This window comes from Dromiciops gliroides, chromosome 1, assembly GCF_019393635.1.
Source record: "Dromiciops gliroides isolate mDroGli1 chromosome 1, mDroGli1.pri, whole genome shotgun sequence".
Taxonomy (NCBI): Eukaryota; Metazoa; Chordata; class Mammalia; order Microbiotheria; family Microbiotheriidae; genus Dromiciops; species Dromiciops gliroides.
In genome coordinates this window covers 162182490-162198056 of record NC_057861.1, presented here as the reverse complement: position 1 = coordinate 162198056, position 15567 = coordinate 162182490, and the positions used below count along the sequence as shown (strand labels likewise).

The window sequence follows — 15567 nt, the reverse complement described above, 5'->3', positions numbered from 1 at the left end:
CTAGGCAACCATGCTGTCCAGCTGCTGACCTTGATGAATTCTCAAGGTCTGAAGAAAAGCTTTTTGATTTCCCTGAAACATCAGAAGGAGATCATGAGAAAATGTCACTATGGGATGGATGGATGGATGGATGGATGGATGGATGGATGGATGGATGGATGGATGGATGGATGGATGGATGGATGGCCAGCCAGATGGCCTCTCAGAGCCAGCATTGGCAATAACTCTGCCTACAGTACCGTGAGATACCCTGTGCTTGCGTCTTTGCAGAGGCCCAAAGGTCTTTGGCAACCCTTGGCATTTATTCCTGTCATTTCTGAGAACAGACATTTGTTTGCAAAGACCAGGCATATGCCTCCCTGTAGAGAGTCCCTGTGTGACTTATTCCAGTAGAGGCAAGGAAGGGGTTAAGAATTAGAAAATCGTGTGGTGTCTGCCTATTTTACTATTGGTTTCTCCAAGATTGATTTGTCGAAATGGAATAAATATAGTATTATTCCTCCCCAGGCCTAAGAAAACCATCAATTCAAAATACAACTGTAGTAATATCACATGTTGCTAAGAACCATAGTTTCATAGATTCAGAACAGGAAGGGATCTTCAAGGTTATTCTGGTCTAAGCCCCTGGTAACAGATATGGAACGGAGACCTAGAAAGCTGAAATGACAAGGTCACACAGGTAGCAAGTAAGAACTGATGAGAAGAAGAAGTAATGGATAGAAAACTGGAAAATGGAGGTTCAAGCCCTGCTTCTGGAACACCTTGACTGTGTGACCCTAGGCAGGTCACTTAACCTCTAAAGGGAGTTTCCTCTTGTAGGATGAAATTTTAAAAATCTAATTAGAAAAAAAAAAGAACCGATAGATGAGTTGGTTTTAGCCAGTTTTCCTCTGGTAGGTCTGTAAGAGAGGAAGAAGAAAGAAGACTTGAGTTTAAAGCCTGCCTTAGATACTAGTGTGTCACTCTAGGCAAGCCATTTAACTTCTCTCAACCTCAGTTTCTTCACCTACAAAATGGGTATACCTCACTGGGTTATTCTGAGAATTAAATGGGATAAGACATATGATGCCTTGAAAAATTGAAAAAGTACTACAGTAATGTTAGCTAATGTCAGAGCTGGAATAGATCTCAGGAAGTATCTAATCTAACTGGAGAGGTAGCTGTTTTGTCCAGGGCCACACAGGTCATTTTTTTTTATAGACCTGGAGTCAGAACCTAGGTCTTCTGATGGAATCTGGTGGTGTGTGTTTGTTTTTAAACTCTTTCCTGATCAGGATAAGTAAGAGGAAGTCCTGAAATGGTTCACTGTTAGTGGATTCAGAGATTCACCTTTAAACATGACCCTAAACTCCGAGTCTTCCTGCAGCCTCTAGAATCAAATAAAAACTCTTCCACTTAGCTTTTAAAGCACTTTACAACCTGGCCCCGATCTATCTTTCTGGTTTCATTGGATATTACTTTCCCTTCCCTGCTCTGAGATCTGGCCATACTGGCTGTCTTTCTGTTCCACACACCAGACACCTCTGGTCCTTTACACCAGCCGTCCCCCACGCCTGAATTGACCTCCCCTTCCCCTCCCTCCTCTCCTCTTCCCTCCCTCCTCTTCATAGAATCCTTTTCTTTCTTCAAGACCAGCTCAAGCACCACCATCTATACCAAGACTTTCCTGATCCCCCCAACTTAGTACCCTTGTGTCTTTTCAATTTCTGTTTATTTGCACACATCCTTGTTGTTTTCTCTGTTAGGGTTTGAACTCTTTTTAAGCAAGAAGCGTTTCACTCTTTGTATTTGCATCCCCAGTGCCTTGCACACAGTAGGAGTTTGATAAACCCTTGTCAATTGCCTGATTCTCTCAGCTGACACTCAGAACATAAAACTTTTTTTTATTTCAGTTGCCTAGTCAGCCTTGACCAGTATAAAGGGTGACATCACTCTCTCCTTTCGAATCACCAGACTGGCATTTTAATTCTATTAAGCCCTCATAAATACAGCACCATTCCCCCCAGGGCTAAGAAAGTCACCCATTAAAAATGCCACTGTTGTGATAATCACACGATACTGAGCCATAGGTCAGATCCAGCAATGAAGGGTCCTTGGAGGTCACCTAGTCTGAGCCCCTCATTTTACAGACAACAAGCTGCAGCCCAGAAGGATGAAGTGACAAGGTCCCATGGAGGGCAAGGAGCAAAGCCACTATTTGAACCCGGGACCTCTGACTCTGAATCCAATGTTCTTGTCCACTGTGACCTGGTAATATATACCGAACAGCTTAGAAAATTCAGTAGCACTGGTCCTTTAGACTGATTTCAGGTGTCCCCTTTCCCCCTGAGGACTCAGAAAAAACAGAAGCTTCAAATTGGGAATTGACCCAAGACACCAGGGTCCAAAGGCATGGAACCTGAGCTTGGGAGGATCAGGAAGTCTAGGTTGGGTCCACAAGTTATTGCTTTTGGTCAGAGGCCGAAAAAATACATGGCAAAGAGTAGGTATGGGGTGAGCTCCCAGTTAGAAAGATCAAAGCAAGAAAGTATCCAAAGACAAAAATAGATGATGTTTCACGGATTCTTTAAAGGAGTCATTGGACGACTCGGTTATTTTAACTCTTTTTGAACTTCGCGTTGTGATTTCATGGTGCATAGAACTCCTGGAGAGAAACAGCCTCCCTGCCAATAGTGCTCAGCACCTGCTCTGCAATGTACGAGCCCAGGCTGGTTCAGGAGAGCATTCTGTCCTGAACTTAGTCTAGAAATGTTTTGCTATAACTGGATATAATTGGTTTTCTATGTCATTCTATGTATTTTGTACATTTTAAAACACTATTCTGAGGAGTCCATGATTTTTACCAGATGCCAAAAGAATCTGTGAAGGAAGGAGAGGAAGAAAACAAGCATTTATTAAGCACCTACTATATGCCTGCCACTGTGCTAATTGCTTTACAAGTATTAACCTCATTTCATCCTCATAACAGCCCTGGGAGGTAGGTGCTATTATTATGCCCATTTAACAGTTAAGGAAACTAAGGCAAACAGAGGTTTAAGTGACTTGCCCAGGGTTACACAGCTAGTAAGGGTCTGAGGCTGGATGTGAACTCAAGTCATCTACTTCATCACCTAGTTGCCTCACTAACACACAAAAAAATGTTAAGAACTTCTGTCTCAGAGGATTTCCTGAAGAATTTAGTAGAAAGGAAGGAAGGTAGGCAGGCAAGCAGGCATTTATTTATTAAGTGCTTACTATATGACACACACCATGCTAAGTACATTATAATAATCTCATTGGTCCTCACAACAACTCTGCAACTTCAGTGCTATTATTATCCTCATTTTATAGCTAAGGAAACTGAGGCAGGTGGAGGTTAAATGACTTACCCAGGGTCACACAGATAGTATCCAAAGCCAGCTTTGAAATTGGATCTTGGCTTTAGGCCCAGGGCTCAGGGTCACACAACTAGTACGTGTCAGGAAAGGTTTGGGTGTAACCAAGTCTTCTTGACACAAAGCTAGCTCTTCATCCATGACACCACAATGGTGCTCTTATTTTTATTAGACTGTCTAAAACAGCTTTAGGTCTGATGTTTGAAGTAGTTAGGGAAAATAGAAAGACCTAAGAATTATTTAGATATACACACACATTCATGCATACATACATACATACATATATATATATATGATATATGGTATGAGATATATATATATATATATATCACACCATATATCATTTTCCTCCTCCAGTGGCATTTTAGTATTTGTTAGTTACAGTTATTCCCAAAAAAATGTATGGCACCATTTCTGTCAATGAGCTTCATTGACTGTTGCAGGTGGGGGCAGTGGGATTTTCTTCAGTTCTGTTGCCCTACTGGTTAGGGTGCCATCTTGGTACTGCTATCCCATATTTCCTCTTGCTCTTACATACAGCCCTCACTTAGGTTGTTAACGTCATCCTGACCCCAGCTGATCTGATCCTGGGCAAAATGGATCATTCTTCTGGGGTTTTCCTTTCTCGTTTCTAAAACTGGAGTGTCCTAATGCTACCCCGCCCCCTTCAGGCCATCACAGACCATGAAGAGCTTGGCACCAGCTTTGGGGGAGTTTGTCTCCTCTCTGTGACTGGTCAGCATGGAGTCAGCAGAGGGCCACCATGGGAAGTAGAAGCATGGCCTCTACCCTACTCTGTCTAGGCTCCTTCCCTCCTCATGGCTTCATACTCCTCTCCTCTGGTTTCATCTAGCAGTGGAACTATACCCAGTTCGTACACACCTGACTACACACACTGTGGGGAACCAGAGAATCAGAGTAGCAAGGGCATTGGGGGCTGGCCCTGGGGTATAGGGGATCTCCATCTATCCCCATCCTCATCCCAATTTCCCTCAGGTACCTGAATTCTTAGTGATGTCTCTAATGCCACCATTTCGTTCCCTCCCTCATAGAGTAGTTCCAAATAATTTCAATCAATAAACAAGCATTTGCTAAGCACTTTTTTCATGCCACATACTGCTAGGGATTCAAGGACAAAAATGAAATAGTCTTTGCCCTTGAAGAGGGCCTGTTAATGGGTAATGGATAAGCTCTCTGGAGTTCTCTCAAAACAAGATGTCCTTAGCATGGCATATCAGTGCATTCACCTCAGCAGTCAAGTAACTGTTCATGGATGATAGCAGTTAAAGAAATAAAACAGAGGTTCTGTCCTTACACCCAGTGTCCAAAAGCCTAGCACTTTAAAAGAGATCGTGGGATTTTTTCAGCTCCTTCTGAAAAGTAATTAGGTGTCCATCCCACCTCATCTCCCTTATTTTGGGCACTAAGGGAAACATAAATATAAAGCAATGGTGCTTTAAACATTTATTAAGCACCTATAGTATGGTAAGCACTGTTCTGCACTGGAGAGCCAAGGAAAGGGTCCAAGATAACATTCAGACAACTATATTCAAACAAGTTATACACGAGATAATCAGCAGAGGGAAGATGCTAGAATTAGCAGGGATCTGGAAAGGCTTTCGGTAGAAGGTGGAATTTTAGCTGGTGCTTGGAGGAAGCTGGGGAAGCCAGAAGTATTCTAGGCATGGAGGACAGCCAGTGGAAATGCTCACAGCTTGGGCGATGGCATTTCTTGTTCAAGGAATATCAAGAATCCAGTGTTATTTGTGTGTTTCATTTGATTTGATTCCTAAGATGACTAGACGCCCTCAACTAGCAAGTGGAATCAAAGGATCTTAAAGCTTGGAAGGAACCCTGAAAATAATTTCATCCAACTCCCTCATTTTACAGATAAAGAAACTGAGGCTCAGGCATTTGAGGTCATTTGCCCTGGGTCACAACTCTAGTGAGACATGGAGCAGAAACCAGAATTCAGGTCCCTTAAATCTCATTCTTGTGTTATTTATGCCCCACTTTCTCTCCCCCTTGTCCTAAAATAGGCAGAAAACAGAAGTTGAGATCCAGTGACTGTTTGTAGCCATGAGATTGCCACAAGTGGTTTTTCTGCAGTTCTGCCTCCCCCGTGGTCAGGGTCCTGGTTTAGAAGTGTCCTGACCCGCCACTTTCCTTTTGTGTGTGTCTTGTCCAGGCTGACCGGGTTTGGAATCCACCACTGCTTTGCTAGGAGCATGATGGGCCACGAGTTGCCACTACTCACGAACTTCTATGCTGACTACTATACCACGGCGGGCATAGCCTTAGCTTCCTGCCTGGCCATGTGCCTGGTGGTCAGGTTCCTGGGCCGCAGGGGCGGGCTGCTGCTGTTCATGATCCTCACTGCCCTGGCCTCCCTTTTGCAGCTTGGCCTCCTTAACCGTAAGTGGGGGACATGGGGCTGGGGAAGGAGTCTGGGTATTGGAGGCTTGGCTCAAACTCAGGGCCCCCCACCTTTGTCCCATCTTCTCATCTACAACAAGCTGAATCAGCTCAATTCCTACCTACTGATGCGCTAAAGAACCTGGGATGGAGGGAGCCAGTACAGCAATACCACCATCAAATAGATAACAGCTCAGATTTAGAAGGTTCTTTGTATACATTCTGCCTAGGACTGCGGCAGGGCCTCAGAAAGAGAAGAGGACTCAGAGGCTGTTATTCTAAATTCAACACCTTTAGAAAAAATGCTTTGTTGGGGCAGGGGGGAAAAAAGCTTTAATTAAGAACATTTATGGTAACTGATTTTATTAGGCTCTTTTTTCTACTCTGCGGATTAGCAAAGAGGAAAAAGTTACTGAAACCTTCCTAAGGCCTTTCTGGCTTCACTGTTATTCAGAGGGATGGGGGAGTCCTCGTGAGGCCAGACTGTGATAAGTAAGTACATTGCTGCCTTATGAGGAAGAGCAGATCATTCTTGTATATGAAATTAAATGGGCAGGGGAGAAAGAGGTCAGAACGGTTCCTTTTTTTCAGTCAACTCTTTAGGTGGAAGGCCTGATTCGATTTCCAATAAATGCTTCCTAATTCCACATTTTGCTTGGGCTGTGGAATTTCTCAGAAAATTAGAAAGAATTGCACACAGAGGTGGGGAAGGCATCAAGTCTTGTTATTGTGAAAACAGGCACAAAAGCAGGCTCGAGAGGACAAAGGCCCACCTCTCTCACTCATATAGAAATATCACGACTGGCCATCTGCCCCATCGATAGACTCAGAGAAGGGGATGCATGAATGAATGGAGCAGCTGAACTATCTTTGTACCCCAAGAACCAGATACCCTGGGCTAAATTCACTATGGGGCAGTTGTTGCTGTTGGATTTTCCCCTTTGACACAAGGGAAACCCCAAAGATAACTGTTTGGATTTTACTATCTTAACTATATCATTGTAGGGTATAAAACCACAGAATGTCAGAGCTGGGAGGGACCTTAGAGAACCTCTAGCACTGCTCCCCTCATTTTACAGATGAGAAAACTGAAGCCCAGGGAGATAGATGGCTCAATTTGTCCAGTGTCATGCCTAGATCTGGTGACAAAACTGCAATCAACACTCCATTCAGCAGAAATACAGAGTCCTTTACATAGCATCATATGGAAGATATTCAGTGGTCTGAATTTTACTCTCACCCTCAAGACCCACATGAAAAAAACAAACAAACAAACAAACAAAAAGTACTGAAATCTCTGTCCAAAGTCTACCCCTGGGCTTTCTTGCATAGTGGAGATTTGGTGCTCCTGAAAAGTTTTACAAAATGGTTGATTTCAAATATCAGGGATGTTTTGTCAAACTTACTCAGCCCATTGGGCTCAGAGAGAGAATGCGGTTTTTTTTTTAAGCTTTCCCAAATGGGCCATCGCTTGGCCATGGAATGGATTATTCTAAATTCACTGGGAGATCTGGGCATGAGATCCACCAAGAAAGGCCGTGAGCCAGAGACCTGGGGGAAGGGGAGATGGCCTAGGGAGGTGTCACAGACGCTCCATTCTGGACTCTGGTTTAGACTCTCCCAGTAGCTTTGTCAAATGACATGCTATTGTGTAAGTAATGAGTCTCACAAAAAATGCTGTCTGGCTGGTTCAGTCCTCAAAGTACTTGATGCTTCCCTTGAACAAAGGCCAGGAACGGTTTTTGAATCATTTTATACGCTGTAAAGCTCGCTTCTTGGTTTGAGGCTAAGACTTTCTGGGATGATTGTTCTGGAGGATTTCTTCTTCTCTCCAAACTCCTAAAGCCATGGGTTGGAAACCATTGCATTTTTTTTTCCTTTTTTTCTGTCCTTACTTTCCCAACAAAGAAATCTTTGTTTAGTCCAAGTGTTAATTCTCAGTGCCCTGCACCTCGTTATCGCTGTGAATTCATTCTCAGCATCTCATTATGATTCTGGCCTCTGGCTTGGATCCGGGTTTGGCAAGATGCTCATGCTGGGTGTCACACAGACTCTGAAGAGAGGAGTGACTTGAATAGGAAATGAAGTGTATCTGTAAATAAATCGCATGGAAATAGGCAGTGACCCCATCACTAACATGCTTGCTTTCTTTCCTTTTTCTCTTTTGATTTCATCTTTTACTACGGTACATTTATTTTCTTGGATCCAGTGATTGGAAAATACAGCCAGCATCCAGGCTCAGGTAAGCATGTAACCCCTTGTGCCATGCACCTACATCATCTCATCTTTCTGCTGTGTACAAATAGGCACTTTTCTCAGGACTTATAAAATTCATTGATCTTTTATACACTTGATTTTCCCCCTCACCCACCCAAGTGTTGCAGATGAAGGTTGCCACAGGTTGGGAAATACTGTTTGTATTCTTCTGCACCTTCCTGTTATCCTTCCTTTCACCAGAAACAGCTATTTCTTATTCCTATTTTTTTGTCCAGCTTAGCATGTGTCCCTTCACCTCTTCCCTTGGCAATTGATTGTCAACCGCAGCCTTTGGAATGAGCGTGAGTGCAGTTTGTCTTATGGGCGGAGAGACCTGGGAAGTGCTAACACCATGGAAGGCTTTGGGGGCCTTGCCAGCTAGGTTGCCTAGGGAAATTGTCAGTGCCTGCCCTGGCTTGTTGGGATCAGTGATGCAGTACAACTGCTGCTGGTTAGACATCCCTGACCTTGCCCCCATTCGAACTGGATGCCTCTGGGAGTTCTTTACCACTTTCACTTAAGCTACAAATCCTGAGCCTCACCTCCCAGCAATACCAAGAGTTCCTTAGCACATGAACCCCAGAAGCATGGAGGTGTATCTGTCTGGCTGGATCCTATGTTTATCATGAGATTGGCTTCTGGGTAAAACGCCCAAGCTCATCTGCCATAAACTTCCAAGACATTCAGCATATTTCAGCTGTCCTCTATCAGAGCCATACACATTTGGAGAAATAGAATTTCTGGTTCATACAGAGAGAATTCAAATTTTCATCTTCTTTAATTACAAGGATCAAGATGCCCTTATGTTGGACTATCCAAGCCAGCAACCAAAGAGGAAAAGGATTTCTAGGGCTCAGAAGCCACCCTCTTTGGATGGAGAAAAAAAAATGAGTACAAAAATTTTAAGGAAAAGTCACTGTCCTAATCATAAGAACACAATAACACCTCAATCACTAGTATAATTATGTCTTTCATAAAGAGTGCTGGGAGAGACTCCTGTCATTAGCAACAGCATTGTGAGCACTCACATTCTTGACATACAAAGGAAGCTCAGTTACCTATTTGGAAGGGATGATGAAACCTACCTCTCAGAGGCATCTGATCTCATAATTCCCTGAGATTTTTATTGGGTTTTATAGGAAACTAGCCTATGTTTCTTTTTTTTATTTTATTTTTAGTGAGGCAATTGGGATTAAGTGACTTGCCCAGGGTCACACAGCTAGTAAGTGTTATGTGTCTGAGGCCCAATTTGAACTCAGGTACTCCTGACTCCAGGGCTGGTACTCTATCCACTGTGCCACCTAGCTGCCCCCGCTTATGTTTCTTAATAGAGTAGGAAAGGTCATAATTCAGAAGGATCTTTCTCTACTCTACTACCCCACCCCTGCCTCCCTGCCTTTTCTCCTCATCTCTTCCCCCTACCTCCCCATCCCGCTCCCTGCTCTCCCCATGTCCCACCTTGGGTTCCCCATCTTCACTGCTCTCTCTTCCCTCCCTGCCTCTTCTCACTTCCTCTGTTATTCAGGAATGAGTGAAAAAGTCAGAGAGAAATTCTCCACCACGTTTTCCATCGTGGGTATGTTCGCCTCACATGCGGTGGGAAGCCTCAGCGTTTTCTTCTGTGCAGAGATAACCCCGACAGTAATAAGGTAAGCCATCCAAAAAACCCATCTGAAATGCGATCCACCTCCCCTGGACCCCACTGCCCCCCTCCTCACTTCAGGAAACGATATGAATTTGCATTAAGTTCTACCTGGCTTTTACTGCCTTATACTTGTAGGCCCATCTGTGGGGCTAGAGAAAGCCTCACCTGTTTGCCGCAGTTTGTTCCTGAGTCATAGGTCCTCAGTCACTGTGACTCTAGCCTGAGTTCATTTCCCTGGGTGTGGCATGCTGTCATGGCCGCATCTGCCTCATTATTTTCTTGTCTGAGATTGTGACTTTGACCCTGAAAACAAGAATAGAGACAAGTCTGGCACCTGAGAGAGAGTGTGGTAACTGGAGGGGAATAGGGTGTCGTGTCACATAGGACAAGGGAGATGGAAAAGGCTTTGCTTGGGAAAGGAAGAGAATTAATTGGGGGATTTGGTAACAACTTTTTAATGAAATCAGATAGCTTTAGAGAGGGCTCTGAAATCAAATCATCTGGGTTCAAATCTTACTTTTTATGCTTACTACCTGTGTCACCCTGGGCATTCAATTCAGTAATCATTTGTTAAGTACCTGCTATGTCCCAGGCACTGTGTTAAAATTATTTACCCTTCCTGGGCCTCAGTTTCTTTATCTATCAAATGGGGAGGTGAGCCATTCAACAGCTATGATTCTGTGATTCCTTAGCTCTCCCAAAAGGCCTCAATAGCAGCCATTTATGAATTTGTTTGTTTAGGGATAGGATGGGGATAGATAGTGGGTAGAGAGTCAGCTTCAGAGCCAGGAAGAGATACCCAAGTTTAAGTTCCACCTCTAAAACATGCTGGTTGTATTACCCTCAATGTCCTTGGCCGGTGGTCACCAAATATTTTTGATCTTACGCTCCCCCCAATTAAAAAAATAATCATTGTTGGGCATGCTTGGGAGAGGGGAGGATGGGTTGTCCCAATGTTTCCTGCCCAGTTGCTGTTTTCCTAGGAGGGGGTTAGGTTATAAGTACCCTGAGAAGCTGATGTCTGAATCAAAATTGGGAAGTTGGGAACTTGCAAAGAGGTGGTAGGAGGTGAAACAGAGGAGCATGGACCTGTAATGGGTTGGCATGATTGTTAGAAATAAGCCCCATGATTGGCTAACTAGGGAGGGTAGGAAGCAACCTTTCTTTCCCCCCTCTTAATTGGGTGATCAGCATTCCTTGGTAGCAATCCCCCTTCGTAGTCATGCTATGGCCCTTACTTTGAAAACCTGCCCTAGGAAATTCTCCAAGCCTAACATATTTTGAGGAGGGTGCTGCTCTGAATTAGTAGAAAGGGTTTCTTCATCTGGGAGTTCCCCATGTCCAGGAAGTCACAGATCCAGGCCATATCCCCAATTTGTTTTCCTTTATTAAGATTGTATCTTTCACATTGATTATTTAATTGTTCCTGGTGGCAAAACTGAGTAATGGATATAGTTAAACCCAACAAACATTTGAAGTTTTTGAGTTATTTCAACACAGGATGAAAAAAAAATTACACCTTGAAAATGCCTAACAGAGCAAAATCACAATTACAAAGAATATGATCATGCCTTATGTAATTACTATTTTTGACTTATGCAAACACTTATGTTGATTCATTAATAAAAACTGGCAATGATGGTGGGACAGGGAGTACCGGGCTGAGAAACAAAACACTTGGGTTCAATTCTGTCTAATAAGCACTCATTAAGTGCTAACTAGGTGCTAGGGATACAAAGACTAAAAAAAAAAAAAAAATCAGTGCCTGACTTCAGGGAGCTTACATTCTACTGGGGATAGATATAAATTTACAGAAGAAATTTACAAAAGAAACCAATTCTGATTGTGACAGTAAAACTAAATCACCTTACCTGCCCCCCAGTGTCGGGGGGAAACTAGCTAGGATTTACTTATAATTAGAAGCTTCAACAACAGTTTAGGCATTGAGCATTTATTAAAGTATATTAGAAGTTAGTAAAGAGAGAACACATCTCTCTGAAATAATTATGGAAAAACCTAACTCAGATCTACAGATCTAGGAGAGAGAGAGAGAGAGAGAGAGAGAGAGAGAGAGAGAGAGAGAGAGAGAGCGAGAGCACGAGAGCACTCCCTTCACCTAGCCAATCATGCTATCAAAGATAAAAAAGCCCCACTCAGTTTGACTGGAAGTTCCCTGTCGGACTGGAAGAGGTGCAGTCCCCACACACAGCTCCAAGCTAATTGGCTGGTAAGGTGATGGGGTGGGGGGGGGACAGCTAGGTGGCTCAGTGGGTAAAGCACTGGCCCTGCATTCAGGAGGACCTGAGTTCGAATCTGACCTCAGACACTTGACACTAACTGTGTGACCCTGGGCAAGTCACTTAACCTTCATTGCCCTTACAAAAAAGAAAAAGGCAGTCCATGAATTGTGAGGCAACTTCTGGGATGCCAATTCGACCTTAGAAACCTCAGAAAGGTCACCTCATGTTTTCTCAGCAGAAGGCCCTAGAGAATAATATTCTCACATGATGAAATACATTTATCAAGATACTTTTTTTAAAAGCCAAGTTCACAGATCCCCAAGATAAGGCCCTCGGATGTAGGGAGTAAGGGAGAGGGTTCTAATACCAACTCAGGCACTGACTTGATGTGTGATAGTGTGGGCAAGTTCTTTCCTCTCTTTAGAACCTTTCTAATCTATAAAATGAGAGCTGAGCTCTTTCTTAGCTCTGACCAAAATTAGGTAGCCCAGTAGGTAGAACACTGGGCCTGGAGTCAGAAAGACTTGAATTCAAATCCAGCCTCAGACACTAGTTGAATGTCATGTCATCAGGCAAGTCACGTCACCTCTGTTTGCCTCAGCTTCTTCATCTGAAAAATGGAAATAATAACACCTACCTCTCAGGGTTTTTGTTGAGGATCAAATGAAATAATATTTATAAAGCTCTTAGCACAGTTCCTGGAACACAAGTAAGCGTTATATAAATGTTAATTATTACTTTTATTTTAAGTGGTTCTGTGGCACTGATCTGCATGTAACTTCCATTAGAATAAAAATAAGTTTGTGTTTATATAATTCCTTAATGATTACAAAGCACTTTCCTTTTGATGGCCTTCTGAGGTAAGCAACGCATAGCTTATGCTGATGCCCACTTTACAGACGAGGAAGCTGAGATTACGAGAGGTTAAGTAACTTTCCCAAAGTCACATAGCTAGCTCTAATGTCAGAGACAGAACGAGGTCTCATCAATATCAGTATAGGGTGGCGCAGTGGATAGAGCACCGGCCCTGGATTCAGGAGGATCTGAGTTCAAATCCGGCCTCAGACATTTAACACTTACTAGCTGTGTGACCCTGGGCAAGTCACTTAACCCCAATTGCCTCACTAAAAAAAAAAAAAAATCAGTATAGGGTTCTCTCCACTATTCTGTCCTGCCTCTCTTTTCTTAGGCAGGAAATAGTCATAAGCTTTTTGGATCTGGCATTATTAAAACCTAGATTTTTTTTTTACTTCAAGTACAGCACTTTTCTACATCATGCTGATATTTTGGGCATAAATTATGAACTGAAGTTATCATTAAGCTCTAGCTAAAACGCTCCAGTTTGCCTCATTTTCCCACACTGAAATACAAACAGACTACCACAGGCCAGGGCAGGCTATGTATGGAACAATTAATTCAGGCTCTGGGGCTAAGTGATTTTTTAAAAAGTTTTTGTCTTTTTCCTGCAAGTTTTCAGATAATCATGCTGACAACAGAGTTTTCAGATGACCTCATTTTGATTCATTCTCTTGCAATTTTTACACAATACATTCCAAGCCTGAAGGCTATTTGCTTTATGTTGGGTTTTTAAAAACTATTTTAAAATTATATACTTAAAAAGTAATTAAGTGCAAGATAATTCATTTTGTTCAAACCATCCAGAGCAAGCCAGACTAAACCGATAAGTTTTTTATTTCATGCCTACAGTGACAAGTCAAATTTGGTTGGGATTTTTCTCTTCCAAATGAAATGCCCTTGTCACATTCCAATAAGGAAGAACTATGTCATCAGTGGGGAACATGTCAAGGTGTAATCCTGGTGGGTTTCTGATGAGCAACTTCTCACCTTTTTTTTTTTTACCTAGTTACAGTATATTCTTCTAGTGATTCTCTCACTTTACTTTGGGACTGTGAGTTGGTTGATCTTATTACCTGTTGTTATAGTTCTCTCTTTAGCGAGCTAAACCAGAGGATACACAGCTTTCCTCTTGCTCCTTCTCACAAATGGGGAGGGGGGTATTGTTTGTTTGGGGTTTTTTTTTGGTTTTTGCTGAGCAATGAGAGTTAAGTGACTTGCCCAGGGTCACACAGCTATTAAGTGTCAAGTTTTAAGTGGCTGGCCAGGGCCAGTGTTTTATCCATTACATCACCTAGCTGCCTCGTTGGTTGGTTGGTTGGTTGGTTTGGTTTGGTTTTCCTTCTCACAAATCTGGAACAATTATATTAGTGTGTAAATTGAAGGAAGGAAGGAAGGAAGAGAAAGGAAGAAAGGAAGAAAGAAAGAAAGGAAGAAAGGAAGAAAGAAAGAAAGAAAGAAAGAAAGAAAGAAAGAAAGAAAGAAAGAAAGAAAGAAAGAAAGAAAGAAAGAAAGAAAGAAAGAAAGAAAGAAAGAAAGGAAGGAAGGAAGGAAGGAAGGAAAGAAGGAAGGAAGGAAGGAAGGAAGGAAGGAAGGAAGGAAGGAAGGAAGGAAGGAAGGAAGGAAGGAAGGAAGGAAGGAAGGAAGAAAGAAAGAGAAGGGAAAAAAGGAATGGTAGAAGGAAGGAAGAAAAAATTGAGCACTAACTCTGAGTGTCTGAAATACCAGTCCTTGTCTGTAAGGAGCTTATATTCTAATGAGGAAAAGGACATTAAAAAGGAGCTGAGGGGCAGCTAGGTGGCGCAGTGGATAAAACACCGGCCCTGGATTCAGGAGTACCTGAGTTCAAATCCGGCCTCAGACACTTAACACTTACTAGCTGTGTGACCCTGGGCAAGTCACTTAACCCCAATTGCCTCACTTTAAAAAAAAAAAAAAAAGGAGCTGAAGGGGTCAGAGGGAAGGAATGAAGGTTCTCAGCAAGGAGGTATAGTTCTGAAATTCAGAGGCCAGTAACAAAGCCAAGGGGGGAATGAAGGCCATCTTGGACCCTTCCAAAAAATGGAGGTGCCAGGAAGAAGTCATCAGTGAGAGAGGGGCATGCCTCACAGAGGGATATTTCAGGCACATTGTGAGTAAAATACTCTCCTTTCCACTCTGGCCTTGCCATTTATTTACTTCTTAATTCCTCACACAAATCGGCCTGAGCCAAAGGCAACCAGGTGAAGGTGACTTGTCTAGGAGGAGAGGAAATTCTGTACCCAAGGCCAACCCTCTCCCCTGACAGCAGATGGGATGGTTTTACATTTTTCCTTCCAAACAATGAATAGTTCCCATCATGAAGATATTCTAGCTAATGAGTAATTGCCTCAGAAAACCTATCTAGCATAATCTGGTATGATTTTCACGTGTTTGGAAATGTAAAAGGTTGGTAGTGTTTCCTCTTCGTGAATGGTCAAGACTCATTAGTGTAAAGTAAGATTTTTGAAGTTTTGAAGATTTTCTTATAGAGAGCCACTTGCTGCACTCAGTCTTGGTCCAGGTTCACTGTAGCATTTTAGAATAAGCTGGTTCCAAAGGGCTCCTCAGAATTTATTTGTAGGACTACATTTTAAACACCAACCCACTGTCTCAGAGCTAGTAAATTCCAGGTGGCGCCAGTCACTGAGTAAGGCTTTATCATTTACTATGTGCCAGGTGCCAGGAAGACAAAGACAAAGGTGAAACAACCTCTTCTTTCAAAGATCTTACATTCTGATTTTAGACACACACACACACTCAT

At 42.8% G+C, this 15567-nt stretch overlaps 1 protein-coding gene across 1 annotated transcript in view; it reads left to right on the top strand.

Annotated features, from left to right (window-relative positions):
• Positions 1-15567, top strand: part of SLC22A23 (solute carrier family 22 member 23) — a 270885-nt gene that overhangs the window by 238561 nt on the left and 16757 nt on the right. The window contains exons 7-9 of the mRNA XM_044003402.1: positions 5563-5789; positions 7999-8031; positions 9571-9694. Of these exons, the coding sequence (XP_043859337.1) occupies positions 5563-5789; positions 7999-8031; positions 9571-9694 (384 nt within the window). The remainder of the gene's footprint in view (positions 1-5562; positions 5790-7998; positions 8032-9570; positions 9695-15567) is intronic.